General features: G+C 49.4%; 1 protein-coding gene across 2 annotated transcripts; it reads left to right on the plus strand.

The window, feature by feature from the left end:
* Positions 1 to 3,508: 3,508 nt before the first annotated feature.
* On the plus strand, positions 3,509 to 27,704 carry DPP3 (dipeptidyl peptidase 3). 2 transcript variants are annotated; one of them, XM_028709909.2, is made up of 18 exons: positions 3,509 to 3,583; positions 9,040 to 9,318; positions 11,336 to 11,425; positions 12,206 to 12,343; positions 13,265 to 13,339; positions 13,783 to 13,873; positions 15,151 to 15,281; positions 16,380 to 16,510; positions 16,724 to 16,782; positions 18,010 to 18,204; positions 19,639 to 19,751; positions 19,956 to 20,048; positions 20,648 to 20,710; positions 22,156 to 22,280; positions 23,470 to 23,590; positions 24,354 to 24,533; positions 24,630 to 24,792; positions 27,327 to 27,704. In XM_028709909.2, the coding sequence occupies exons 2-18, from the start codon at positions 9,049 to 9,051 to the stop codon at positions 27,470 to 27,472; spliced, it is 2,184 nt and encodes a 727-aa protein (XP_028565742.2). In that variant the 5' UTR covers positions 3,509 to 3,583; positions 9,040 to 9,048; the 3' UTR covers positions 27,473 to 27,704. The 2 variants fall into 2 exon arrangements, with proteins under 2 accessions (XP_028565742.2, XP_028565743.2); XM_028709910.2 differs by lacking the exon at positions 3,509 to 3,583 and adding an exon at positions 8,344 to 8,365.
* The last annotated feature ends 105 nt before the right edge of the window (positions 27,705 to 27,809 follow it).

Consider the following 27,809-nt stretch of genomic DNA (forward strand, 5'->3'; position numbering starts at 1 on the left):
AAAAAGAACGTGCAAAGGAAGCAGAGGCTGCACTTCTTTCTCTTTGCTCTTTTTTCACTGTTCCCACCACAGGCTCAGGCAGCTGAAAAGCATGTGGGCAGCAGGGGGGGGGCACTGGAGGCTGGCGCTGGGCCCCCTTCCGGGCTGTGGGCTTGGACAGCTACCCAATTAGGATGAGGTGAAGGGCCATCCCACAGGGGCAGAGGAGCTGATTTGCGTTTAGATCTTTGATTCAATCCCTGATGACATCTCCAAGCAAGGCTAGGAGAGACTCCCTGCCAGAAACCCTGGACAGCTTGCTGCCAGTCAGTGTAGGCAATACTAAGGAAGATGGACTCACGATCTGGCTTGGTCTAAGGAAGACACCACCAAGGTAGTACCCATAGGCAACTTAGTGCCCAGAGAGGCCTTTCCTGACACCCCCAGGGTCCCCCTTGCCCCCACTGAAATTAGGCTTTGAAGAAGTGTTCTGTTGTAGCCAATACAGCAGGTTGCAACCTATGCCTGGTCCCACAAGCCACAGGCCTCCAAGATGTTGGCAACCCCTGGTACAAAGCATGCTCTTTGTTAAACTGGCCCTTTGTTCTGAACTATGAGGACTGGAATCTTGCTTTATTTTTAAGGGCAGGTCCATAGCCCAGTGTGTGGGCACCTGCTATGCATGCAGACGGTCCCAGATTCAATCCCCAAAGGCATCTCCAGATAGGATTGGGACAGGCTCCATGCCTGAAACCCTGGAGAGCTGCTGCCAGTTGGTGTAGACCATACTGAGTTAGATGGACCAATGGCTTGGCTCAGTGTGTGGCAGTTTCCTATGTCCCTGATGCTCCAGCGCTGTGCCTGGCTCCCATCTGCTCACAGTGCCATGTCTTCGTCACATCCATGAATTGCTCTTTGGATCTGGTCAAAGGGACACTGCAGTTTGGGTTAAGGCCACTGCTATGGGTATGTATTTTCTCAGAAGATGATGGAGACCAGAGCTCAGTGGGAATAGACATTTTTTTGCATAAGGTTGCAGATACAGTCCTCTTATCATCTTCAGTGAATGGGACTAGCTAGGAAAGATGCCCCTGCCTTTGAAAAACTATGGAAGCGCTGCTGCCAGTCAGAGCAGGCAGTACTGGGCTAGACAGATGGCTTGTAGTTGCATTTGGAAGGGCCCAGGTTTGATGTGCTAAAAAGGAGCAGGGATGAAGAAGCCCTTCCCACTTGCCTCCCTGCAGAGTAGCTGTCATTCAAACCTGTCAAACACAAACCTGGTATGTAAGGCAGTGTCATGTGCACCTCAGTGTCAGGTATTTGCTGGGGCCCACACGCCAGCAGGGGTCCACCGCTCATGCACACACCACCAAAGGATTTCTGACACTGTCTACTGCTGTTTAATTCCTGCCCTTTTTGAAGAAGGGGAGTAGAGCCTCAGGTCTGGGATCTGAATGTGGCCCTCGAGTTCTCTCGACCTGGCCCTTGAAACTTTCTCTAGGCAACATCGCTCCCTACCTGTTTCTACCTGTCTAGAATGCATCTTTGAACTCCTTTTAATGCTTCTTGCTTGGCTGGACCGAGGATTGACAGTACAGAAACTACCCTAGTGTACTGTAAAATTTCCACTTGTTGCTCTGCCCAGTTTTCCCTCTGGCCCTGCCCACCAGTATCATGTGGCCCTCAGAAGCTTGTACAAAAGGGTCTGTGGCCCTCTGGTGTGAAAAGGTTCCCCACTCCTGTTTTAAAGAATCCTGCACCAAATATTTCCCTGTTTCTCCATATTAGAACATGCCATAATTTGTGTATTTGTTGCCTATGTTGTGCCTATGTTGGGGAATGTTTTAACATAAATCAGTTGTGGGTCAGGAGGGTAGCATGAAAAATCAGGAGTCTCCTCTGATGCTGTCACCTCATGCTCCAGGTGTTTCCAGACTACCTGTTTATTCAGCATTCATCCTGATTTATTTGCATGATGTTGCCTCATAGTGAGTGCTATCACACTTACCAGATGATTTCCTGGCTGTCTCTTATTGCAAAAAGTTTGCTCTCTGGGGCAAGTGGGTTTGTTGCACAACAGCTCTCCATCAACTGATAGCACATCCAAAATTTGCTGGTATGTAATTGAATCCCACCCCAAAATAGCCACAGCCTGGAACAGCCGTAGTTTCACAGTGTGGTACAGCATATGCTTTGCAGCACACAATAAACCCAGGCTTTGCAGCACACAATAAACACCACAACAGATGTTACACGGTCACAGACCTGGTTAGAGCATCAAAATTGTACAATTTCTAATACAAGCTGAGTTAAACTACAGAGTTAGTTTATCTTTATAGGTTCTCTGCTACAGAAAGGAGAAAGCTAGCAACTATTTTCTTTATTGTTTTGTTAAGTCAGTGAGTTGGCCTAACACCTTTCAAAAGCCCTTCCCGGATCTTTTAGTACAGGGGTCAGCAAACTTTTTCAGCAGGGGGCTGGCCGATCCACTGTCCCTCAGAAGTTGTGGGGGGTCCAGAATATATTTGGGGGGGGGGGGAATGAATGAATTCCTATGCCCCACAAATAACCCAGAGATGCATTTTAAATAAAAGCACACATTCTACTCGTGCAAAACCACGCTGATTCCCGGACCATCTGTGGGCTGGATTTAGAAGACGATTGGGCCGGATCCGGCCCCCGGGCCTTAGTTTGCCTACCCATGTGTTAGGAGAGTGGGAGTAAGCAAGGTCTTTTGCTCATCTCATCTCTGTAAGAGTTGCATGCAAAAACATGTGCTCCATCAGTTAAAAAAGCAGTAAGAGGTGAAAGACTTCTTTGCCTGCTGTTTTCTGCAACATGTCATTGGTGCGATAATAGTTCATTAGTGGTGGATCCACTATTATTAGCTGTATTGTGATGCTTACCAACTTATTGCAATCCAGAGGGACATAAGCCATAGCGTGACATACAGTCTCCTGGGCACACCCCACCTTAGAACATTTGTGGTATGAAAAGTTCAAGGATCTCAGGAGGAAGCTAAGGATCATGCACTGATTGGAAACGAAGCTGTTCGTCTGCCCTGATACTTTTGCAGGTACAAACAGCATCGACAATGGGAAGGCGCGAAACCACTCCGGTACCATCACGAGAACAAATAATCATGAATGCACAATAAACAGAACGTCTGGAAGGGGCTTGATGTAAGCTTCCTGCAACTCCATTAAGAACCAACCAACCAAGGGTGGTGATAAAGCTGTAAGAGACCGACCACGCATTCCGATGTCTTTTTCGATGCAAGCAAAAAATCTACCTGCGCTCAGCAAGGCTCACTTTCCACGCGGGTAAGCGTGCAGCTTAAAAGAACAGAAAGGGCGGGGAAAGTGGGCAGGGCCATAGCTCTGCAGAAACGAACAAGCAAGCAGCAGCCGCCAATCGTTGGGAGAGGAGAAGAAGCAAGAGGCGGGACTCCGCTTTTCCAGCAACGTTGACGTCAGTCTTCCCCCCGAAAGGGCCTTGGGATTGGCTGGCTGGGCCACAGGGGCGTGTCTGACAGTGAAGCTATGAATGAGGGCGAGGAGGGGGCGGGGCAGGAAGTTGGAAGCAACGAGGGAGCAAGGAACAGGTGAGGAGGGTCTGGGGGGCCGGCGGGGCGCGGTGGGTCCAATCAATCCCATATGTCCAGGGTCTCCATATGGCCTCCTCTTGCCCCCCGGCCCAAGAACACAGCAGGAGGGCTGGCCGCCCGGGGGTGGACTAGATGACCCTTGGGGACCCTTCCGATTCTGTGATTCGCTCGCTGCTTCCCTCCCGCCCATCCCCGTCGCCTTCCTGGCTCCAAGGAGATGGGGCAGCGGCTATGGCTGAGTGCTGGAGTACTGTATCCGCCTTGCATGCGGAAAGTCGCTGGTTCAGTCCCCGGCGTTCCCGCCCGAAACCCTGCAGTGCTGCTGCCGGTCAGTGCGGGCTGTATAGACCTAGATGGAGCCGATGATCTGATCCGGAAGAAGAAGGCAGCTTCCTATGCCTGGAGAGCTGCTGAATGTCGGTGCAGGCAAGGCTGAGCGACAGGGCCGGGTGGCACAAAGCAAGTGGAGTGGGGGAATGCAGGCCTGGCGCCCATTGCAACCCTCCAGACTCGCTGTCCTGCACTGGAAACTCTCCAAGCTCCACCTCTCACTGGCTGTTCACACATACATGCACACACATAGCACGTGTTTTTACCTGATTGCACGGTGGCTGCATAGGATCACAGAGTTGGGAGAAACCCCAAGGAACATCTCGTACAACGCCCTGCAATGCAGGAATGTCAACTAAAGGCCGATTCAGCTTTGGTAGTGCTGCTTCCTTGCACAGTTGGTGAATGGGGGGAGGGAGGTGTTTCGGGCGGGGGGGGGGGCAATCTGAGTATGTGCAGAAACTAGCCTGCTGCAGAAAAGGCAAAAATTGCATTTGTTGCTTTGCCCATTTTTGCTTCCGGCAAATGGCCCTCAGAATTTTGTATGGAAGGGAATGTGGCCCTCTCATTAGAAAAGGTTCCCCAGGCCTTAATATAAGGCATAGCAAGTATAAGTCAGCTTCTATAGCTTTGAGGGTTTTCTTCCCTCCAACCAAGCAGTGCATAAATTTGATGAAATAAGTAAACAAAGGTTCGTGAATCTTTGGGAGGGGTTGCCGCTTGGTGAAAGACCATTGCTCAAGATAGCTCAGTTGGTAGAGCAGGGTTCCCCAGGGTCTCTAGCTGTTGTTGGGCTACAACTCCCAACCTCCAGGTATAGGGTGGTATATAAATTCAGTAAATAAAATCATCCCTAGCTAGCAGAACCAGTGGTCAGGGATGATGGGAATTGTAGTCCACAAGCAGCTGGAGACCCAAGTTTGGGAAACCCTGCAGTAGAGCCTGAGTTGTGGGTTCGAGCCCCACATTGGGCAAAAGATTCCTGCATTGCAGGGGGTTGGACTAGATGACCCTTGTCCCTTCCAACTCTACGATTCTATGATTTTAGGTAGAATCCTAGAGTTGGAATAGACCACAAGGGCCATCGAGTCCAACCCCCTGCCAAGCAGGAAACACCATCAGAGCACTCCTGACATATGGTTGTCAAGCCTCTGCTTAAAGACCTCCAAAGACGGAGACTCCACCACACTCCTTGGCAGCAAATTCCACTGTCGAACAGCTCTTACTGTCAGGAAGTTCTTCCTAATGTTTAGGTGGAATCTTCTTTCTTGTAGTTTGGATCCATTGCTCCGTGTCCGCTTCTCTGGAACAGCAGAAAACAACATTTCTCCGTCCTCTATATGACATCCTTTTATATATTTGAACATGGCTATCATATCACCCCTTAACCTCCTCTTCTCCAGGCTAAACATGCCCAGCTCCCTTAGCCGTTCCTCATAAGGCATCATTTTCAGGCCTTTGACCATTTTGGTTGCCCTCCTCTGGACACGTTCCTGGCTGCATCTTCCCAGCACCTCTAGTTTCCCAAGGACAGGAAGCATTAGATTAGCCTTTGCCAACTGGGTGTCCTCCAGATATTCTGAACTACAACTGAAGGGTGTTTTAGTCCGGAATGCCTTGAAGGCACCAGGATAGGGGGGCAAGAGGGACCACTGTTCCCTGCACAAAGCAGCAGCTCCAGGTAAGAAGGAAGGTTGTCATCCATCACCCTCAGCCCAGGTCAGAGCAGATGCTTGCAAAAGATCCCGGGTTCATTGTGTGGAGCTGGATAAACCAGTGGGCTGGTGAAAGTGGTTGCTTCTTTCTCTCTCCCCCCCCCCCCCCAGTGTTCAGTGTTTTGCATTTGGGAAGCAGTGCAGCAGTTGTAGAAAATTGGGTCAGAGGCTTAAGGGAACCCACAGCCCCCATGGTCTCTAATCCACCCCAACTTTACCCCAAGGGCCACAGATTCTTCTTTGACAGCCTTCTGAGGGCCATGTGCTGGTGGTGGGCGGGGCCAGAGGCAAAAGTAGGAGGAGCCACAAGTTGTAAACTTTTCTACAATAGGCTAGTTTCTAGAAACACACACACACCTACACCTACCTCTCTGGCAGGAGGCATTGTCAGCAGTGTTCCAAGTTAGCCAGGCGCATTTTGCACCAGGCCAATTGCGACCAAGTTCAGATGCCTGGGTGCCAGGATGGCGCATGCCGTCTCCGCCATCTGGGGATTATTGGATCTGGACAGTTTTCACACACTAAAACCGCACCCTGTAGAATTCTATCAGTTATATGTAATCTGCACAATCAGAATGAATTCCAGGAACCAGAATGCTTTTTCTGTGCAGCCGGAGCAGGGGCAATGAACAATGTTTTAGTTAATTGTTGTAGCTTGTCTTCACTTATCCACCCCACTGCCCTGCTCTCAGTTTTGAAGAATACTCCTACATTAGGAACAGTCTGTGTCACCCTTAAGAAAAAGAGGTAGGAACTGGTGTGTGTGTGTGTGTGTGTGTGTGTGTGTGTGTGTGTGGACTGTCCCTGGATCAAGTGACTTTTCTTCTTTAAGTTCTCAGAGTTCTTAACCTAGCTCAAGGTTGTCATCTGAACTAGCCAGATGTTTAACTGATAATCAATCACAGCCAGTTCATCCTTTGAAAAATAAGACTTTTGAGCCGTCTTGCCCAAGACATTCCATTTTGGTGACTGTAACCTTGGTTTAAGAAGCCACTGGTGCCTAGCTTAGATGTCTGAGTTTCTAACACTGCCAGCCTGTGCAAATACTAGGCTAGATGGACCGACTTGGTGCAGGGCGGGTGCCCGCATTTCTGTTGCAACATTCCACGCTCAAGGCGACAAAGAAAGCTAGCCAGCCCAGCCCATTTCCCCTTCCTCTTTTTCTAACAGCAGGAGCAGAGATTGAAATGGGATTGCACGGTCTTTGGAGGTTCACACTATGGTGGAGAGGAGCTTGTGAGGGCCCAGTGTGAGAGAGCACAGCCTGGTGGGGAGGGACCAGGAGATCCGGTGGGGCTGGGGTCCTCCAGTGTGGAGAGCCAGTGTGGTGTAGTGGTTAAGAGCGGTAGTCTCGTAATCTGGGGAACCGGGTTTGCGTCTCCGCTCCTCCACATGCAGCTGCTGGGTGACCTTGGGCCAGTCACACTTCTCTGAAGTCTCTCAGCCCCACTCACCTCACAGAGTGTTTGTTGTGGGGGAGGAAGGGAAAGGAGAATGTTAGCCGCTTTGAGACTCCTTAAAGGGAGTGAAAGGCGGGATATCAAATCCAAACTCTTCTTCTTCTTCCATGGCGGTGGAGCCTGGTGCAAGATGTGACCAGGACTGGCTCCAATTCAGTGGGATTCCTTTCCTGGGCTTTCTGTATTTCCCTTTGGCACCACTGTTTGACACATACCCAAACCCCTGTGGTATATATACTTGTGATATTGTGCCATATGTTAGCCTTTGAGGCAGGGGTAGCCAACATGGCAATTTCCACATAGTCGCTGGACTCCAATTCCCATCAGCTCCCAAACAGAATGGCCAACGACAGTCAGGAAAATGGAAGGCGGAGTTCAAAAGCCTCTTAAAGGCATTAGGTCTCATGTTCTCGGATGCATTTGGGGGTGGAGGGCTAAGCCTATGCTTGCTCGCTGTTTTGTGGCAAGCTGATGGGCCCCAAAGCAGTTTATGGAGCTGGCTGTGGTTTCTCACGGGCACTCTGCACATTCCCAGAGACACTGCCGTCATTATTAATAATAACCTTTAGAGCAGGGGTCAGCAACCTTTTTCAGCCATGGGCTGGTCCGTGGTCCCTCAGACCATGTGGTGGGCCAGACTATATTTTTTTTGGGGGGGGGGGGGTGAACGAATTCCTATGCCCCACAAATAACCCAGAGATGCATTTTAAATAAAAGGACACATTCTACTCATGTAAAAACACGCTGATTCCTGGACTGTCCGTGGGCCGGATTGAGAAGGCGATTGGGCCGCATCCGGCCCCTGGGCCTTAGGTTGCCTACCCCTGCTTTAGACCTTGCAAATGCGATTTATGTGCACAGTCTGAACAGCACCATGTTGACTATCTGTGCTTGAGGTTCTACAGAAAACTCCTTTTTATTCAGAGTGGTAGATTTTGTGCATCCTTCTTACCTGTCCCAAAGACTCGGGTTGGCTAGAAACACTTGTTTGAAAAACGTAAGTTGAGTGACTTAAGAGGAGATAGTATTGTGGACTTTAGGGGAGGGACAATGGGGCTACAGTTGTTTATTTTTAAATCTGGACCAATCACTGATGTGGGGAAAGGACTTAGGGGCGGGCCTTAGTTTCCCAGCAGCTAGACATCAGTTCTTCTCAGGGAGGCTCAGGGATTGGCTGCCTGTATTGCAGGGGGCATTTCCCCATGTTCGAAGCTATGAATGGGGGAAAGAAGGGGGCGTGTCAGGAAGTTGGAGGCAGCTAGAAAGAGAAGCAGGTGAGCTGCTGGTGTTGCAGAAGGGCGGTGGCAGGGACTGGCTATAAGCTGGGAGGAGGGAGGCTGTGGGTCAGGATTGAGCTTTGCATGTAATTGTGAATTAGTGGGTAGATGTATCTGCCTTGTCAGTGGTGGAAAAGGTCCAGTTTGAAGACTGGGTGGTGAGATCTGACTGCAGAGGTTCTTGTGAACACATGAAACTCCTGCATGCTAAATCGGGCACTGGGTGGAAAGCTGTCTGTGGACAAACGCCGGCTCCCTCGGCCTGAAAGTGAAATGAGCGCCACAACCCCATAGTCGCCTTTGACTGGACTTAACCATCCAGGGGTCCTTTACCTTTTACCTTTACCTTTTACTTTTATCCTTCATTGGAGGTTTTTAAGCAGAGGTTGAACGGCCTTCTGTCATAGATGATCTAGCTGAGATTCCTGTATTGAAGGGGTCCCTTCCAACTCTATAATATTACTTCTTCTTCATTATTATTATTATTATTATTATTATTATTATTATTATTATTACTATTATTATTATTATTATCATCATCTATAATGAATTTCATTCATTCATTCTGCCTGCTTTAGGTTTGATGTCTTCAATGCAACTTCAAGTTCGTTCGTTAGCACTGAAGGGTTAGTTCTGTATTAATGGCTCTTTCTCTTTCTCTCTCTCCCCAGTTTGGCAGGATGGTGGATCCCCAGTATGTTCTGCCCAATGATATTGGCGTCGCAATGCTGGACTGTGCCGAAGCCTTCCACCTCTTATCTGCGGAGGAAAGGCTGTACGCTCACTACCTGTCGCGGGCCTGTTGGTACGGGGGGCTGGTGGTGCTGCAGCAGACCTCCCCAGAAGCGCCTGCCATCTTTGCCCTCCTCTCACGGCTCTTTCGGTCCCAGGACCCGACTCAGTTAGGCGAGGTGGCGCACTCGCTCGGCCTCTCAGACGAGGAGTATCAGGTACTAGAGACAGCATGTGTCCTGCGAGGTTTGTCCATCCGGTTCTCTTCCACATTCTGGCTACTCAGCTGTGTTTGGATGATCACACTTACCGTATTTTTCGCTCTATAAGACGTACGAGACCACAAGACGCACCTAGTTTTTGGAGGAGGAAAACAGCAAAAAAAATATTCTGAATCTCAGAAGCCAGAACAGCAAGAGGGATCGCTGTGCAGTGAAAGCAGCAATCCCTCTTGCTGTTCTGGCTTCTGGGATAGCTGCGCAGCCTGCATTCGCTCCATAAGACGCACACACATTTCCCCTTACTTTTTAGGAGGGAAAAAGTGAGTCTTATAGAGCAAAAAATACGGTACTTAGCCAAGAACTGCACAAGCCCCTCGCCCTCCTCTTCAGCCCCCTTTCTTTGCTCTTCCTTTGAGCCGCAGTTAAAGCAGGAAGCGTCCATCGTAGCTCCCCGTTGTGTACGAACCAAGAAACTATGGTTGCCAGCTTCAGAACAAGCCTTGGTTAGAAGTCGGTTTACTGTATTTTTCGCTTCCTAAGACAGCACTTTTTTCCTTCTAAAAAGTAAGGGAAAATGTGTGTGCATCTTATGGAGCGAATGCAGGCTGTGCAGCTATCGCTGAAGCCAGCACAGCAAGAGGGAGAGCTGCGCAGCACCTCTTGGTCTGCTGGCTTCCCAGCGAGGCGGGATGAGGGACAGAAGGGGCTCCATAAGGGCTCCCTTCTATCCCTCGTCCTGCTTCGCTGGGAAGGCAGCACAACAAGAGGCGCTGCGCAGCTCTCCCTCTTGATGTGCTGGCTTCAGCGATAGCTGCGCAGCTTGCTCTGACTTTTCAGGGAGGTGGGAGAAGGGACGGAGGGCAGCCCATCAGCCCCTTCTCCCACCTCCCAGAAAAGCCAGCAAGAGCCGCTCTATCTTTAAAGAGCCGCGTCGAGCGAGCGTGTCTGCGGCTCTTGCTGGCTTTTCTTGTTTTCCTCCTCTAAAAACTAGGTGCGTCTTATGGAGCGAAAAATACGGCAGTTTTCTGGCTCATGACAAAGTGTTAATCATTGTTTCTTGAGTCGGACAGCACAGGAAACTGTGGTTAGTTAGAGTCTTCCTGCCCCAAAGGGAGGAGCGAAGGGCGCTATGCCAAAGACTCCTGCATATCTAGATTTAGCAAGCCACATTGTGAGCATCTGAACGGACTGTGTCTGTTGTGTTTGGAACGTTCTGCTGGCCTTCTCTGAAAAGAGATGTTGTAAAAAGCCTGGAGGGGTCTGGAAAACCGTTCCTATGAAACTTGTGCTTTTTAGTTTAGGGGGAAATGGTGAGATGAGGGCGGGGGTACATAGTAGAGGAATTTACACCCGAAAGTTCTCAGGACTTTTTGATGGGAAAACAAATCGTGATGCCCAGCTCAAGCATGGCACTAAACTGGAAAAAGAGCAGGATCTGGGGGCCAAATGCGGCCCTCCAGGCCTTTTTGTCTGGCCCCTGCAACTCTTCCCCAGGCTGCTCCCCTCATTGGCCTTGTTTCACATCCTCCTTGAGTGTTTTTGCTGGAGTGGAGTATCCTCTTCCACTCTGATAATGCCTCCTGCTCGCTGGGATGGAGGATAGAGAGGGGCATATGAGTGAATCTCTATAATCTGGGCTACTCTACGCTATTGTACGTCATAATGTATTTCTGACTGGTGATGTTAAATTCTCGGTAATAATCTTTTGGAGAATATTCTCCAATAATCTTTTGGAGAATATGAAAAACGATTCCCACTCTTGGAACAGATTTTTAACATCTGGAGAGCCGAAAGGCTAGATAAAATTGGTTTAGTGGGGAGTTTCTAGAACTGGGCTAATTTGCCTGCAGGCGGACTGTATCCTTTGTCTGAAGGTAGTTATATGGTCTCTCTGGTTTTATAGCTTCCCAATTCCAGGTTTGTAAAAAAAAGTTTATTATTTTTTGAGGGGTGGGATTTTAAAAAATATGGCTAAGGGGGAGGGAGAGGCTCTCACGACTGTTGCTGCTTGCAGGCCTTCCTGGTTTACGCTGCCGCCTTCTATGCCAACATGGGCAACTACAAATCCTTCGGGGACACCAAATTTGTGCCCAACCTTCCGAAGGTGAGTACAAGTTTTGCAGGTGTCTATAGTGGGCAGTGTTAGAAAATGAGACGAGAAAGCTAGGAGCTAAATGGCTCCTTAAACCTAGGTTATGGGCGCTGCAATGGAATGGAATGGAATTTTTGTAACAAGAATACAAAGCCGAAAATGAATGAACTGCCAGTAATATCTTGCGTTCATTTTTCACATGGTCTAGTCCTCATCTTAAGACTGCAAAAAAAGGAAAAAAAGCCATACATCCCCTGCCCACCCCCATAATATTCTTAAGAGGGTCTCTTCTCCAGTCTTCAGATTGCAGCTGGAAGTTGGGAGGCAGAAAAAGGTCCTCCTTTCCTTCCGGCAGTGGAAGTTTTAATCTGAAATCTTAGTACTGCACCCAGAGCTCAGAAACTTTTCGCATTAATGAAATTCCCTGTCGCAAAGTGCGCCTAGAACAATGGGAGTTTTTGAACGCTGGTGGTGCGATAGGACATCTATGAGAGGGAGGGGCCATTTATCTTTCCCAGCTAATTGGAATGCTCCTTTTATCTCACTGGTTGAGAGGTTGCGGAGGGGGCGGAGTCTCTCCTACGGATAGGTTGAGGCTCCATATCGACCTTTCTCACCCTTGGGACCCCAGAGGTTATCGGACTACAACTCCTATCATCCCTAGCTAGGAGGACCAGTGGCCAGGGATGATGGGAGTTGTATTTTGGGGGCTCAAGGTTGAGCAAGGAGGCTCCGTATGGTTATGCTGGCATGCCACTGGTAATCCTTTCATTTTTGCCTTCCTGCCCTCAGGAGAAGCTGAAGCAGCTGTTGTGGGCGAGCCAGGCGTTTGCGGACCACCCAAAAGAGATGGAGGCCCTGTGGGGCCGCTGTGCAGAGCGCATGTTCTCCCTAGAGCCGACACAAAAGCACTTGGGGCTCTGTGGCCAGGTACACCTCCCTTTTGCCTGGCTAGAATGTGCCCTGATAATGCTTCTTGTTTGCCATGATGGAGGCTGGAGAGGGGTGTTTGTGTTTGTAGAAACTAGCCTCCTGTGCAAAGGTAAAATTTACATTCATTGCTTCACCCTCTATTCCCCTGGCCAACCACTGCCATGTTGCCTCCAGAAGTTTATTCAGAAGGGACTGGGGCCCATGGGCTGCTTCCCCATCTCTGGAGCAGAGAGCCAAGCTCAACCCATCCGCATGCTCAGTTCTGGGGGGAAGTTAGCAAGTATCGCTTGATAATAATAATTTTATTCTTTATATACTGCCTATCTGACTGGGATGCCTCAGTCGCTCTGGGTGGCTCCCAACAAAATATTACGAACACAATAAAAGGTCAACCATTTAAAAACTTCCCTGTACTGGGATGTATTCTATAAGTCAAATAGTTGTTTAGCTCCTTGACATCTGATGGGAGGGCGTTCCACAGGGCGGGTGACACTACCAAGGAGGCCTGTTCCTTGTCACCTCACTTCTCGCAGTGAGGGAACTGCCAGAAGGCCCTCAGAGCTGGACCTCAGTGTCCGGGCTGGAGGATAGGGGTAGAGACACTTCTTCAGGTATACTGGGCCATTTAGGACTTTGAAGGTCAGCACTAACATTTTGAATTTGCTCAGAAATGTGCAGGGAGCCAATGTAGGTCTTTCAGGACCAGTGTTACATGGTCCCGTTGGCCATTCCCAGTCACCAGTCTGGCAGCCACGTTCTGGATTAGTTGTAGTTTCTGAGTCACCTTCAAAGGTAGCCCCACGTAGAGCACATTGCAGTAGTCCAAGTGGTTTTTTGGGGGGGATGTCCTGTTGCCCAGGGCAACTCCAAGGACAGGTGCATCCTGCTTATTCCGTGTTTCCTCTCTCTTCTCTCTAGGGCACATCTACTTACTTCTCTGCAAACTGCACCACGGAAGATGCAAAGCTGGCCCAGGACTTCCTTGATTCTGAGGTGCTGCAAGAACCCCACTTCTACACCGGGTTGAGCAGCCTAGATGGGCAACTAGACTGACATAGTATAAGGCAGCTTCCTGTCCCCCATATCATCTCCTCTACCCCAGTGGGCACACTGTTTACATCAAGGGAATGGGCCTTATCGGGGCACCAGAGCTGGGCACTGCATGCAGTGTCGCCCCCTGGTCAGTCCTTGGCATCTCACAGTAGGGTTGAGAAAAACCCCCATCTCAAACCTTGCGGGGCTTGATGGACAAATAACCTGACCAGGTGTGAGGCAGCTTCTTTGTTCGCCTGCTATAGAGGGATGTACCCTTGGGAAGAACCCCAGGTAGCAGGTGATGGGAAAGACCTTTCTCTGCCTGAGAACCCCAGACAATAGGGCAGCTTGTTTTGCTTTTCATGGCTCCATCCTCTCACTTTCTTTTACTCTTTCCCCAGAACATCAGTGCTTACAACACAAGGCTTTTTAAGACGAAGGTAGATGACAAAGTGAATTATGAGGTTCGTCTGGCTTCGGTGCTTTCAGATGGTAAGAGTTTTTTTGGGTTGCATAGACCAGCCCTCTCCCCAACCCCACTCCTGGCGTGCTCACAGCACTCCCTGCTTAGGGCCAGTGATTGCGTTGTTGTTGTTGTTCATAGACCACCTTTCTCTTCCAGGTCATAGTCCAACACTCTAACCATTATGCCACACTTGCTCTCTAATAGCATTCCCAGATTACAATAAGCACATGAAATAATTTGAACCTTTTGAAAGGCACAGTTTGAAAATACCTGTCTGGCAGTGCTTTCTCAGAGAAGAAGATGAGTCCTCCATGATTGTAAAGCAACCAATCAGTTAACTCACCTGGGGAATATCCTCCACGTAACCAGGTCGGAGGAACTTCTCTAAACTTGGAAGTTTTCCTTTGCCAGTACTTGTTGAAATCAGTGGTGCTGACACAGGGCAGGTATCTTAAGGTGCTGCTGCAGTTGCAATACTGTGTGCTGCAGTTGCAGTTCTCTAGTTGCCTTGCCTCCCATAGGAAGCTGTGGAGCAGGGAAAAATATTAAATAAAAGGGAAATCGAAATGTTCAAGGGGTTGGCGCAGTTCCCTTGTTGATGGTTACAGCATTTAGGACTTCTAGTTCAGAAAAAAAGCGAAAACACGATAGAGGTGAAAATGATTGTGCATGGTGTGAAAAAAGTGGAGGTTGTGTTATCTTTCATTAATGCTGGAACTCGGAACCACCCAGTGAAGCTGAATGTCTAAAGATTTGGGGGAGGCAAGAGGAAAATACTTCTTCACACAATGTGTGGTTTTGGAGGGTTACAGTTAAGTGGCATGTACATTTTACAAAATAAAATTAATAAATGAATAGTTGAAACTATGGCATTTGCTCCCACAGGAGGCAGGGATGGCCACCAACTTGGATGACTTTAAAAAAGAGAGCAGACAAATTTGCAGAGGATGTTCTGCCTCCCCTGTTGGAGCCAGGATGCCTCTGAATGCCAGTCGCTAGGAGTCACAAGTGTGGAGAGTTGCTGTTGCGCTCATGCCCTCTGTGTGGCCTGTATGGCCACTGTGAGGAGGAGAGCAGGCTGGAGCAAATAGGCCTTTGGCCTACTCCAGCAGGGCCCTTCTTGTGTACTCACTTGCAAACTGGAAACCCAGGCAGCTTCTGCCAAGGGGGGTGGGCCTGCCCTCAGCTGTGCAGTCTTGTTTAATCCACGCTTGGGACTTCCTGCACACGCCCGCCCGCCCCCCCCCCCCCGTGCACTCCCACAGCCCTTGCAAAGTTTACCTTCCTCCCCTCTTCCACCCAGATTCTCAGCTTGACGCTGACATGTCGGCCAAGATTAAATGTTTTGAGTTTGGCGGCTGCTTCTTCACTGTGACACGAGGAGATTACTCCCCGCTTCTGGAGAAGGTTGTGGAGAACTTGAAGAAAGCCCAGGTGAGGGGGAAGGGGGTGGGCTTTCCTGGCTCACCTTGGACTGCCCCTGTGATGGGGAGTGGAGGCAGGGAACTGAGACCCCAGTGCAGGATTTTAAGCACTGCTTCAGGTTACAGGCAGGGAACATATGTGGCATGTTCATCATTTTTGGTGGCAGCTGTAAATTTAGCAACACGTGTGACCCTAAGTCTTCAGCATGCGTTGGCCTGTTCTCTTCAAAGCGTATCCATGAGGTCTAGAGACCTGTTGTTTCTGTTGTCATTTGTTAAATTTACATACTGTCCTATTCCCACAGTCCTCAGGGCAGTTCACAACATAAAATCTCAATATGAAAACACAAAACACAGTGGTGCCTCAGGTTACAGACGCTTCAGGTTACAGACTCCTCTAACCCAGAAATAGTACCTTGGGTTAAGAACTTTGCTTCAGGATGAGAACAGAAATCGCACGACAGTGGTGCAGCAGCAGGAGGAGGCCCCATCAGCTAAAGTGGTACTTCAGGTTAAGAACAGTTTCAGGTTAAGGACAGACCTCCAGAACGAATTAAGTTCTTAACCCAAGGTATCACTGTACATAACAAAAACAACTCAATAATTTCCCCTCCCCAATATATTTTAAAAGGGCATCGGATTTCAGTCAGTCCAAGGCCTGGTTGAAGAGGAACGTTTTTGCCTGGTGCTTAAAGGTGTATAATGAAAGTGCCAGGCAAATTTCCCTGAGGAGAGCATTCCACAGAAGGGGAGCCACTGCAGAGAAGGCCTGTTTTTGTGTTGCCACCCTCCAGACCTCTCAAAGAGGAGGCACATGAAGAAGGGCCTCAGAGAATGATCTCAGGGACTGGATAGGTTCATAGGGAAAGACTCAGCCCTTCGAGTATTGTTGTATAAACCACAGCTGAGATTATCCAGAAGTTGAATGCTGTGGCCACTGCTGACCTGTTCCATTTGACATCTTTCCGTAAAAAAATAAAATAAAATAAAAAGATCAAGGCGTATGAGCAGCTGCGTTCTAGGGGAAGGTGGTGAGAATCGAGGGCTGGGCGAATCTGCCTCAAGCTGGTTGGGCCTGAGTCCAGACCCTCTCCTCTTTCCCTGCCAGCGACACACAGCCAACCCCACGCAGGCGGAAATGCTGTCTCACTACGTCGCCAGTTTCACGCAAGGCTCCATCGTGGCCCACAAGGAAGGCTCCCGCTGCTGGATTCGCGACAAGGGGCCCATCGTGGAGAGGTGAGTCTGGGGGGCTGCACCGATCAGTGGAGTCTCTTAATCCAGATTCAGGGTGTGTTCTGAATGAATGCTGCTTCCCAGGAACTGGGAAAATAGGGAGTGTTACCCCACCCTCCCTTGTTGATTGGGGGGGAAGAGTAACAGTTGCCCTAGGTATAGCTAAAGAACCTCTCTCTCCCCACCATTTATTTATTTATTCATTTGTGTCCACAGCTATATAGGTTTCATCGAAAGCTACCGAGATCCCTATGGTTCCCGTGGGGAATTTGAAGGTACTGTATTAGCTCAACGTCCCCATTCCCCACCTGCGAGTAGTATGATCTCACGCCAGTCGTTGACCATTCGATGCCCTCTTTTGCTTTCCCCGTCTCTCCCCACCCCTGCCCTGAAGCCCTCTCAGTATAACGATAACAATAATTAAAGTTCCCAGCATTATTGTTCTCCCACCCTTGCCTCCCCTCACCCCCCCCCCCCCCAGACACAAATTATATTTGTTGGAAGCAGCCCAGAGTGGCTGGAGCAACCCAGTCTGATGGGTGGGGTACAAATAATAAAATTACTACTACTGCTACTTTGCCTGTGCAGGGGGAAGTTTGGGGTCTGGGCTGTTGGGTTAGCCTTAACCTGGAGACAGGGCAACCTCAGATTCAAGGGCCAAATGCCTCTCTGTCTGGCCCTTGAGGTTCACCCTCCCCAGCTCTCGGCCCTTGCTAGCCCTGAATTGCACCTTCCTTGAATGTTTTTGCCTGGCTAGAACCCGTCCATGCACTCTGCTAATGCCTCCTACTTGCCTGGAGGGAGGGCAAAGAGGGGTGAGTGTGCGCATAAACTAGCTTACTGTACAAAGGTAACTTTTACGTCCATTGCTCTGCCCACTTTTGCCCCTGGCCCTGACTGCCCCAGCATGTGCTCCCCCCCCCAAAGGGAAAGCAGCCCTCTGGCCAAAAATGTTTCCCCGACCCTCTCTCAATGCATCACCCTGCTCTGGGTGGAGGCAGGGTTGGAGACTTGGGGAGGATGCCATCTCCACATCCAGTGAGATTCTTTGTTTCGCCCCAGAAGGGGGACATACGGGCCGCTCTCTCTTTCGAAGAGACCATAGAATCATAGAACTGCAGAGTTGGAAGGGCCCTGGGGGTCATCTAGTCCAACCCCCCCACAATGCATGAATCTTTTGCCCAACGCAGGGCTCGAACCCACCGCCCTGAGCTTAAGAGTCTCACGCTCTGCCAACCGAGCTATCCACAGATCGTCACGCCAAAAGTCTTTTCTGCTCTTGCAAGTAGAATTTGGGGACTATTTCGTAGGCTTGGCCTATGGGGAGACAGCAGCCCAGAGACATGTTGGTGAGATGATCATAGAATTGTAGAGTTGGAAGTGACCCCAAGGGTATTCTAGTCCACCCCCCTGCAATGCAGGAATGGGTGTGGGGCCAGAAATGGAGGCCCTTAAGACTGGGCTTCCTCACAGTGCCTCTCCACCCTTCCCCCCCCCCCCAGGCTTCGTTGCGGTTGTGAACAAGGCCATGAGTGCGAAGTTCGCTCGTCTTGTGGCAGCGGCTGAGCGGTTGCTGGAGGAGCTGCCGTGGCCTCGCGCCTTCGAGAAAGACACTTTCCTGAAGCCCGACTTCACCTCGCTTGACGTGCTGACCTTTGCCGGGAGCGGGATCCCTGCCGGCATCAACATCCCAAATTGTGAGGATCTGGTCGGTGGCAGGTTTGGGGGGGGAAGGTGGCAGGCCGTGGGGAAGGGCTGGGACTTGGTGGTCAAGGATCTCCCTTTGGCATACAGAAGGTGCCACGTCAAATCCCCAGTATTTCCAGGCGGGGAGGGGGAGACCTTGAAGAGTCGCTTCCTGGTCAGATGGACACAGTACAGTAGTACCTCAGGTTACAAATGCTTCAGGTTACAAACACTTTGGGTTACAGTGCTTGGAAATAGTACCTCGGATTAAGAACTTTACCTCAGGATGAGAACAGAAATCACGCAGCGGCAGCGGGAGACCGCACTATCTAAAGTGCTACCTAAGGTTAAGAAAGGTTTCAGGTTTAGAACAGACCTCCAGAATGAATTAAGTTCTTAAACAGAGGTACCACTGTACAAATAATAAAATTGTTGTTATCCTGCCTTGACAAGATGGCAGCAGGAGAGACTCCAGAAGTGTTGCCTTGAAGTGCTGCTCACGGGGCTGGCAAAACGCTCATTTTCTCCCTTCCCTGCCATTGACGGGGCCTGTAAAAAGGACTATGAAAATACCAAAAAATGGGCGGGAGAGGAGGAAAGACTCCAGGGTGAGATCAAGGGGCCCAAAGCGGCCCAGTGAGAACAAAGCATGTTCCGTGACTAAGGGACGGTAGGGTGGGGGGCAGGATGGAATGGAGTATCCTGGAACAGGGCCAAATTAAATTCTTGGTCAGCGGCATGGCTTCCTAAATTGGACTATCGTCGCTGGGGAAACAAAATACAAAAGTGTGCCGGAAGGAATAGAGTGACAAGAGGAGCTGGTGAGAAGCCGGTAGGAACATAACCCCTGTCCTAGCACAGGCCTAAACATTGCTAGAATAACAGGACCAGGGATTGCCGTTTGGTAAGTGAATAGGAAGAGGAAGCGAAAGTCGCTGACGACCCAAGTAGGGCGATTGAGTCTGCGCTAGCCCTTGATGAACAGCAGTGAAATAACTGCTCAAAGGTGCTGTTTGAAGCATCTTGTGTGCTTCCTTGTGGGCATTGGTGGGGTGGAAGGAGTCTCCTCCCAGTGAGAGAAGCACTTGCTGTTTCAAATAGCCCCTTTGAAAGGAGCTTTAAGGCAGCCCCTGTGATCCTGATGCGAAGGGTGGTTGATCCTGCTAAGCACGAGGCTGGAGTTCATGGGAGAGCTCAGCACTAAGCAGGATTGCCTCCCGCCCATGAGGAGGAAGAGCGATCCCACTTGACCCGGGTGTCAGCAAGTGGGCTTCCCTGCTCTGCAGTGTCGCTTGCAAAACATTGCTTTTTCTCCCGGCCTTTTGAGTTGTTGGGGGGGGGGGGAGCAAAGCCTGTGATTTGCGAACCAGAGGTGCAAAGTGGAGAAGCTCTAGCCCTGCAGAACCCAGTTTTAGCTGATCCTGCCTGTTTCTCCCCTTTCCCAGATGATGACATCCGCCAGACGGATGGCTTCAAGAACGTCTCGCTGGGGAATGTGCTGGCCGTGGCCTACTCCACGCAGAAGGAGAAGCTGACGTTCCTGGCAGAAGAGGACAAGGTGTGTGTGTGTGTGTGTGTCTGGGGGAGGGGGTGTATTTTTGCGGAGGGGCAGGGAAAATGGGGTGGGGGGTTGTTGGGGCATGCAAGTGGGGCATGCAAGGATTCTTCACTGATTTTTAATGCATTTTTAAAAACGCTTGTCCCAAACTCTGGGGGGAGTAATGAAACAGCCAGCTTTATTTATTTACAAATCCTCTTGCAGGATCTCTATATCCAGTGGAAGGGGCCTTCCTTTGAGGTTCAAGTTGGACTCCATGAACTCCTGGGTCACGGCAGCGGGAAGCTCTTTGTCCAGGTGGGCACCTAACCCCTCCCCCCAAAAAACAAGCTTTTGAGGATATCCAAAGCAGAAGAAATTTGGGTGTCAGAGGACAGAAGCCATTTCAGCCTGTGTTCCACAGTTTCAGGAAGGCAGATGAAAGAGGGAAACCTTGTATTATGTCCCTTAATGTATTCCATGTGTGGGCTCCCCAGCTAGGAAAAAAGACAAAAGTTTTTGCTTTTCCTTTGGCCAGTTTCATATTGCACGCCAATTTACCTGCAAGTGCAGCATGCAAAAGTCTCCGGGGCGATTCCTCAAAATTTAAGTTGACCGCCAGCTTCCAGGATTTTGCAATTTCTCATCGAGCAGCCCATTACATGAAAGCCATTGACGTTTTATATACCGATTCCTCATGACCCCCTTTCCATGCTCATTGGGAATAAGAAGAACCAATGGACTTTACAGTATTCATTCATTTAAATATCAAATTCCAATATGCAGCTATTCTCAGGGAATCCCAGCATATCTGTATGAAAGATCCTTGTTGCCCACATTCCCTCCAACAATAATTGCTTCTGTCCTTCATTATGAGCAGCCTCAGTTTTTGAGCACTCTCTCGTTTGTCCTGGCAGGATGACTCGGGGGCCTTCAACTTTGACCACGAGGCAGTGATCAACCCAGAAACAGGAGAACAGGTAAAGCCTTCACATGTTTCCTGTGAGGATTAGAAGGGCCTGTGACTTCTTAAAGAAGTCCCCCCCCCCTTGTTTATTGTCCTTTGCACCACTTGGGCAGTTCCTGCATGAGACCTAGAGTTCAGTGTCCTTTGAATCACAAGTTAGTTCTCTTTTTAAAGAAATAGGAAAAAAGGGCACCCCAGGTTTCTAGCCCTCATGGTGGAACAGATGAGTTGGAAAGCACATGTGTGCTTAAGTTCTAAATTCCGGAATAGAACTTGGGAGGATTTTTGTGGTGGTGGAGGAAATCAGCTCCCTGTGTAGCTCATGGCCCTTCCCTGTAACCAATAGATGCAGAATAAATTATAATGATTTGTATATCTTACACTGATATACAGTGGTACCTCAGTTGTTGAACGTAATCCGTTCCGGGAGACCGTCTGACTTCCAAAATGTTCAGTAACCGAGGCGCAAAGGGCGGCCTGCAAAACCAATAGATAAAATTGGGGGGGGGGGGACGCAGTGGAAGCCATTCAACTTCTGAGGCGCGTTCGAAAATGGAAGCATTTACTTCTGGGTTTCCGGCGTTCAAAAACTGAAACGTTTAGCTTCTGAGACGCTCAAAAACCGAGGTACCACTGTATTATTCTACAATATAGAATGTGGTTTTTCGCTTCCTCTCTGTGGGATCAGCATTTTTGCCCCTTAAGGTGCAGAATTCATGTGACAGCTATTTTATTTAAAAAAAGCTAACCCTACTTTTTTTTAGGGACGCGGGTGGCGCTGTGGGTAAAAGCCTCAGTGCCTAGGGCTTGCCGATCGAAAGGTCGGCGGTTCGAATCCCCGCGGCGGGGTGCGCTCCCGTTGCTCGGTCCCAGCGCCTGCCAACCTAGCAGTTCGAAAGCACCCACGGGTGCAAGTAGATAAATAGGGACCGCTTACTAGCGGGAAGGTAAACAGCGTTTCCGTGTGCGGCTCTGGCTCGCCAGAGCAGCGATGTCACGCTGGCCACGTGACCCGGAAGTGTCTCCGGACAGCGCTGGCCCCCGGCCTCTTGAGTGAGATGAGCGCACAACCCTAGAGTCTGGCAAGACTGGCCCGTACGGGCAGGGGTACCTTTACCTTTACCTTAACCCTACTTTTTAGCCAAAAATGCTGGAAGAGCAACTTTAAAATAACAACAACAACCCATAGCCTCAGGCTTAAAAACTAGCAGGCACGACACACAAGGAAGAAGGGAGGAGGAGGGAGGAGGGGGAAAGCAAGCCCATAGCTCTGTTTTATGCAGATTCTGGCTGACTTAGAGAATCAACCCCCGCCCACCGATCTGGTCCAGAGTAGAGCACGTGACCATTTTAAGATCAGGAGGACAGGGCTGCTCCTTCCCTCAGACAGCGGACTCAGTTCACTTGTCCAAGACACCCGCAGTTCTCTGGCCCTTCACTCTTCTCCTATCCCCATAGATTAGAAGCTGGTACCGAGGCGGTGAGACATGGGACAGCAAGTTTTCGAACGTTGCATCGAGTTACGAGGAGTGTCGGGCCGAGTGTGTGGGGCTGTACCTGTGCCTGAACAAGGAGGTCTTGGGGTGAGGACCTGAGGTAGCAGCGGCATGTGGGGTGGGGGGGAGGAGAAGCACAAGATGGAGCCCTTAGCAGGCAAGACCCCCAAAGTCCCAGGCCGTGGCTGAGAGGGGCTTTTATTTCAGATAATAAAGATTTTAAACCGGGACTGGGAAGCCTTTTTCCGTATTGAGGGCCAGCTTTCCTTCTGGGCAATCTTTTGGGGCCTGCATCCCAGTGATGGGGCATAGCCAGAGGCAAAAGGGGGACGGGCGGTGGGTGCAAGTTTTACTTGGTAAGGTCAGCTGGTTTCTACATCCACTCTTCCCTGCCCATCCAGGACAAGCAAAAGGCATTGTCAGAGTTCAAGGACAAATTCCCAGCCAGGTTAAAAGTCTCAATGAATGTGTGAAGCAGGCCTGGTGAGCAGGTGGGACTTGTAGAGAGTTCCGAGGGCCACATAGAGAGTTCTGGAGAGCTCCATTTGGCCCCCTGGCCTGCATCCTTGTTTCGGGTGGCGCTGTGGGTAAAAGCCTCAGCGCCTAGGGCTTGCCGATCGAAAGGTCGGCGGTTCGAATCCCTGCGGCGGGGTGCGCTCCCGTTGTTTGGTCCCAGCGCCTGCCAACCTAGCAGTTCGAAAGCACTCCCAGGTGCAAGTAGATAAATAGGGACCGCTTACTAGCGGGAAGGTAAACGGCGTTTCCATGTGCGGCTCTGGCTTGCCAGAGCAGTGATGTCACGCTGGCCACGTGACCCGGAAGTGTCTGCGGACAGTGCTGGCCTCCGGCCTCTTGAGTGAGATGAGCGCACAACCCTAGAATCTGTCAAGACTGGCCCGTATGGGCAGGGGTACCTTTACCTTTTTATTAGCTCTGGGGAAAACTTGACTGCTAAGTTTTTGTTAGGTTTTTTTTTTTTATGCTGCCTTTCAGGATATTTTATTTATTCATGGGGAGAATTTATGTTCCTCCCAGGTCGCCAAAGTCATCGCACAATATTTAAAAGGCAATTTTTACCAAGGCAAGAAAGTTAATAGCTCCCACCTCAGTTCTCTGACGTCCTGGCTGCCCCCCTACAACTTGAATCACCGGGGGGGGGGGGAGGGCACTTTGCAAACCCGGATGTGTTTTATTATGAGGCGGTGGCAGCTCTGACCCCCCCCCCTCCCATCCCTTTTGCTGTGATAATCCTTCCTCTTCCTGCTCTGCCCACAAGGATCTTTGAACTGGAAGGAGAAGATGCTGAGGATGTGATCTACATTAACTGGCTGAACATGGTGCGTGCCGGGCTGCTGGCGCTGGAGTTCTACACCCCGGAGTCCGGAACATGGCGGCAGGTGCGGTCCTGATGCTGGAATGGGTAGAGGAAAGATATCCCTGAGTGGGAAGGAGAGAGGCCTGTGACATCAGGGGAATGGCAAGCGGGTAACCTTTACCCACCTGGTAAATTTGGCCCAGAGGAAAGGTTAGTTCCCTGCCCCCTATTGTCTGTCTGGACTTGAGAGTCATTGCTTCACAGTCTCAGTTGAGAATTCCTTGTCTCCTCGCCTCTCCTTTTTTTAAAAAAAATAGATTTTATTAAAATTTTGAAAAAGGAATCCAAAAATTAATATCCAATATCGTTTTTCTCTCAAAGGCTAATCTTAATTAAAACACAGACCAGAAAAGGAGAGAAAGAGATAGGAAGAGAGAGAAAGAAAAAGAGAGAGAAAGAAAGAGGGTGGGGTGAAACAGGAAAAAAAAAGAACTCTATGTATAAATTTTTCAGCACACCCACTCAAAGATAACACCCAACAAATCCACTTTCTGTAAACCAACATTATATTGAGTCCTCAAACCCAAATACCATTTGGGTTTCTTTCTCACGAAAAAAGTCTCTAAGAAGTTTCCAGTCTTTAGTAAATGTTGGCAGTGACTTTTCTCTGATTAAACACGTCGACATCTCGGCTAAACCCAGTCATTTCAACAGCCGTTCCTCCATTGTGGGTAATGGCGAATCCTTCCATTTTTGTGCGTATAAAAGTCTTGCCGCTGTAATCCTATATCGAAGTAAAGCTCCTTTTTTCTAAATGGCATTGTGTTGCCTTCCTGCCACGGCAGGCCCACATGCAGGCACGCTTTGTCATCTTGAGGGTTCTCCTGGAAGCCGGCGGGGGGCTGGTATCCCTGCAACACACCACAGGCAGAGATGGCAAACCTGATGCAGTGGTGTCCCTGGACCGCAGCAAGATCACCACAATAGGGAAACCTGCGCTGGAGCACTTTCTCCGCAAACTGCAGGTAAGGGCCAGGGAGGGAAGGACGGGCCCAGGGTCTCTCTTCCCTTAGGGGGGGAGAGAGGCTGACCCAGCAGGGTGCTGCTCTTCTGTTCCAAAGGTGCTGAAGTCCACAGCGGATGTGGCGGGTGGGCGCACCCTCTATGAGACATACTCTGCGGTGACGGACGAGAAGCCCCAGCGCTTCCTGAGCCTGCGCAAGACTGTACTGCTGCGCAAGGAAGAGCGCAAGTTGTTTGTCCAAGCAAACACCCGCCTGGAAGGTAAGAGCAGCGGTGAGCATATCTCCTCGGTCAGTAGAGCACATCTTAAGCTCAGGGTCGTGGGTTTGAGCCCCGCACTGGGAAAAAGATTCGTGCATTACAGGGAGTTGGACTAGATAACCCTCGGGAGTTGTTTTAAACATCCTTTTCATTTCATTATATATCATTTCCCAGTAAGCTTTATCCTTACTACAAGACCAACACATATGATGTTTAAAATAACCTTTGTAAAAACAACCCAGAAGCTTTTCTTTTGGGAATTATAGGGACAGAACTACCAAAAATGTATAGAAACTTTTTTATGTATGCTACTACAGCGGCAAGGATGTTACTTGCCCAAAAATGGAAAGAAGCAGAAGTCCCAGCAAAGGAAGAATGGATACAAAAACTTATGGGATAAGCAGAAATGGTGAAACTTGCCAGAAGAATAAGAAATCAAGATAACAAATCTTTTATAAAAGAACAGAAATGGTTTATTGAATATTTACAGATGAATTATAAACAGATAAAAACATTGGCAGGATTATTGTAGTAACCTTCAGTTTTATAAGAGTATATATTTAAAGAAGATGAATAAATGAACAAATTAAGTTAATTTGGATATGCAGAAGATAGTAAAAATAAATTTAAGGAACCGCAGAAAGTGGGGGAAGGAAGTAAAGTTTTGAAATGTCAAAATGATTGTAGAATTAGTGAAATGTCAAAAATTAGTGAAATGTATCAACTTGAAAAGTATGAATGAATGAATGATGCCCCTGGGGAGTCCCTTCCAACTCTACCTTTCTGTGATTCTATCCTCCTCTGGTGTAGGAATGAAAGATCACAGGAGACGAGAGAGGCAGGTGCAACATGAGGCGTCTGGCCAGGGCGGACCCTGGGAGCCTGTTTTATTGAATATTACAAGCATTGCCACAGGTGTGCTTGTCGCTGATTGGTTGATACATACATACACAAAGAAACTTGTTGCTGATTGGTTAACATAAGCATAAGGCGGGAATTACATGTGAGAAATGGGGGTTACGTATGATCATTTATTATCGGTGGATTAAAGGCTGGGAATCGGCTGGGAATCGAAGGTAGAACTAGACAGGCATGAAGCCTCCTAATTAAATTGTAATGATGGATCATGGCATGAAACAATATAACAATCAAGTTCTGTAGATGTGGTCAGCTAGGCATGAAGAGTGGGTCATGTTGTTTTCCATGAGCTTAGGATGACTGAACAAGGAAAAGAATGTCCTGGTGTTTAGAACAGATCTGTACAGTGTGTGCAAAAGCAGGGAGAAGATTATAAGCAAGACTTCCCAGAATGCAAGAGGAAAGGTGCAAGGCTTTCCCAAAATGCAGCAGTTTTGTGCAGTTTTGTGCAGAAGGAGAACTAGCAGTTATATGCAGAAAGAGGACTTCCCTTTACTCTGGTGAGAGGTGGACCATAAAGAAGGCTGATCGCCGAAGAATTGATGCTTTTGAATTATGGTGCTGGAGGAGACTCTTGAGAGTCCCATGGACTGCAAGAAGATCAAACGCATCCATTCTTAAGGAAATTAGCCCTGAGTGCTCACTGGAAGGACAGATCGTGAAGCTGAGGCTCCATTACTTTGGCCACCTCATGAGAAGAGAAGACTCCCTGGAAAAGACCCTGATGTTGGGAAAGATGGAGGGCACAAGGAGAAGGGGATGACAGAGGACGAGATGGTTGGACAGTGTTCTCAAAGCTACCAGTATGAGTCTGACCAAACTGCGGGAGGCAGTGGAAGACAGGAGTGCCTGGCGTGCTCTGGTCCATGGGGTCACAAAGAGTCGGAAACGACTAAACAACAACAACAACATCCTCCTCTGCTGGGTATTTCCTGAATCAACTGATTCAGCTGTTAAGCGAATCTGGCTAAGGTGGCATCATAAATATTGGTTTGTTTATTTATTTTTAAAGTATCAGAATTTAAGATTAATTTAACTGTGTAGGATTAAAATCCAGGCCCACTTTTGGCCTGCACGGCCGTTTTCCCCAAACCACGCCCACCTGCCTATCAGCTGGTGTCCCTGGTGAGGTCAGCTGATGGGTGGGAGGGCAGGGTTAAATCTGGCATTGGCTGTGCATCCCATTCCCAGAAGGAGAAGATATCCTCAGCTGAAGCAGCAAGATTTAATCCCTGCTGACATGCTAATGAGCAGGGGTTAAATCCTGCTCAGTTTCAAATGCTCTTAACAGTTCCAGATGCTTTGCAACAGCAGCTGTCTGAAGGCCTTCATATGCCCAAAAGGGCAGCGGGACAAGTGGGGGTGACTGTCTACAAACAGCCAAAGAGGTTATTGCAGTGCTTTGATGCACTTTGAAGTCCCAGCAATTGGGACGTCAAAGTGACCAGCTCCTGGTGTTGTAGTGATACTGGGTGATTGATAGGTGGGTCCACCTGTCAAATTGGACCCACTAGGGAGTGGCAAGATAATGATACCCCTGAAAGGGCATCACCCATCTGGAATGGTCTATCTACTGACTTTGATCATTTCTCCTCCTCCTACCCGCCCCTTTCCAGGTAAAGATGTCGTACTGGTGCAGTACGAAAGCAGTGCAGCGGGGCTCATCAAATCTTTCCGCGACCGTTTCCGTGAAGATGCTGAAGTCCTGGAGAAGTGTCTGTTGGAGATGGCACAGGCTGATGCCCATTTCTGGGAATCCTGAGCCCCACAAGGGCCCTGGCTTCCCCACACTCGGCTCCCTTTGCCTGCCCATCCAGGCACACCAGGCCGTTTCTGCACCTCACCCGTCTCTTTTGGAAATGAGGGGTACAAGTGAACAAGATCGCCTCTCTGAAAGCAGTCGGCCATCACCCCCCACCCCCCGGAAGGGCCTGCGGTGGCTCCAGCCCTCCTGTTGTTGCACCTAAGGGTTCAATAAACCTAGCTTTTATAAAGTGTGTGAACTTCCTTTCTGCTTTCCCCCCCGCTGTACTCCTGTCTAACTGGTGGTGACTGAACCCAGTGTGGGGAATAATGCAGTCTGATCCTGCTTCCTCAGA

Source organism: Podarcis muralis, chromosome 16 (genome assembly GCF_964188315.1).
Source record: "Podarcis muralis chromosome 16, rPodMur119.hap1.1, whole genome shotgun sequence".
NCBI lineage: Eukaryota > Metazoa > Chordata > Lepidosauria > Squamata > Lacertidae > Podarcis > Podarcis muralis.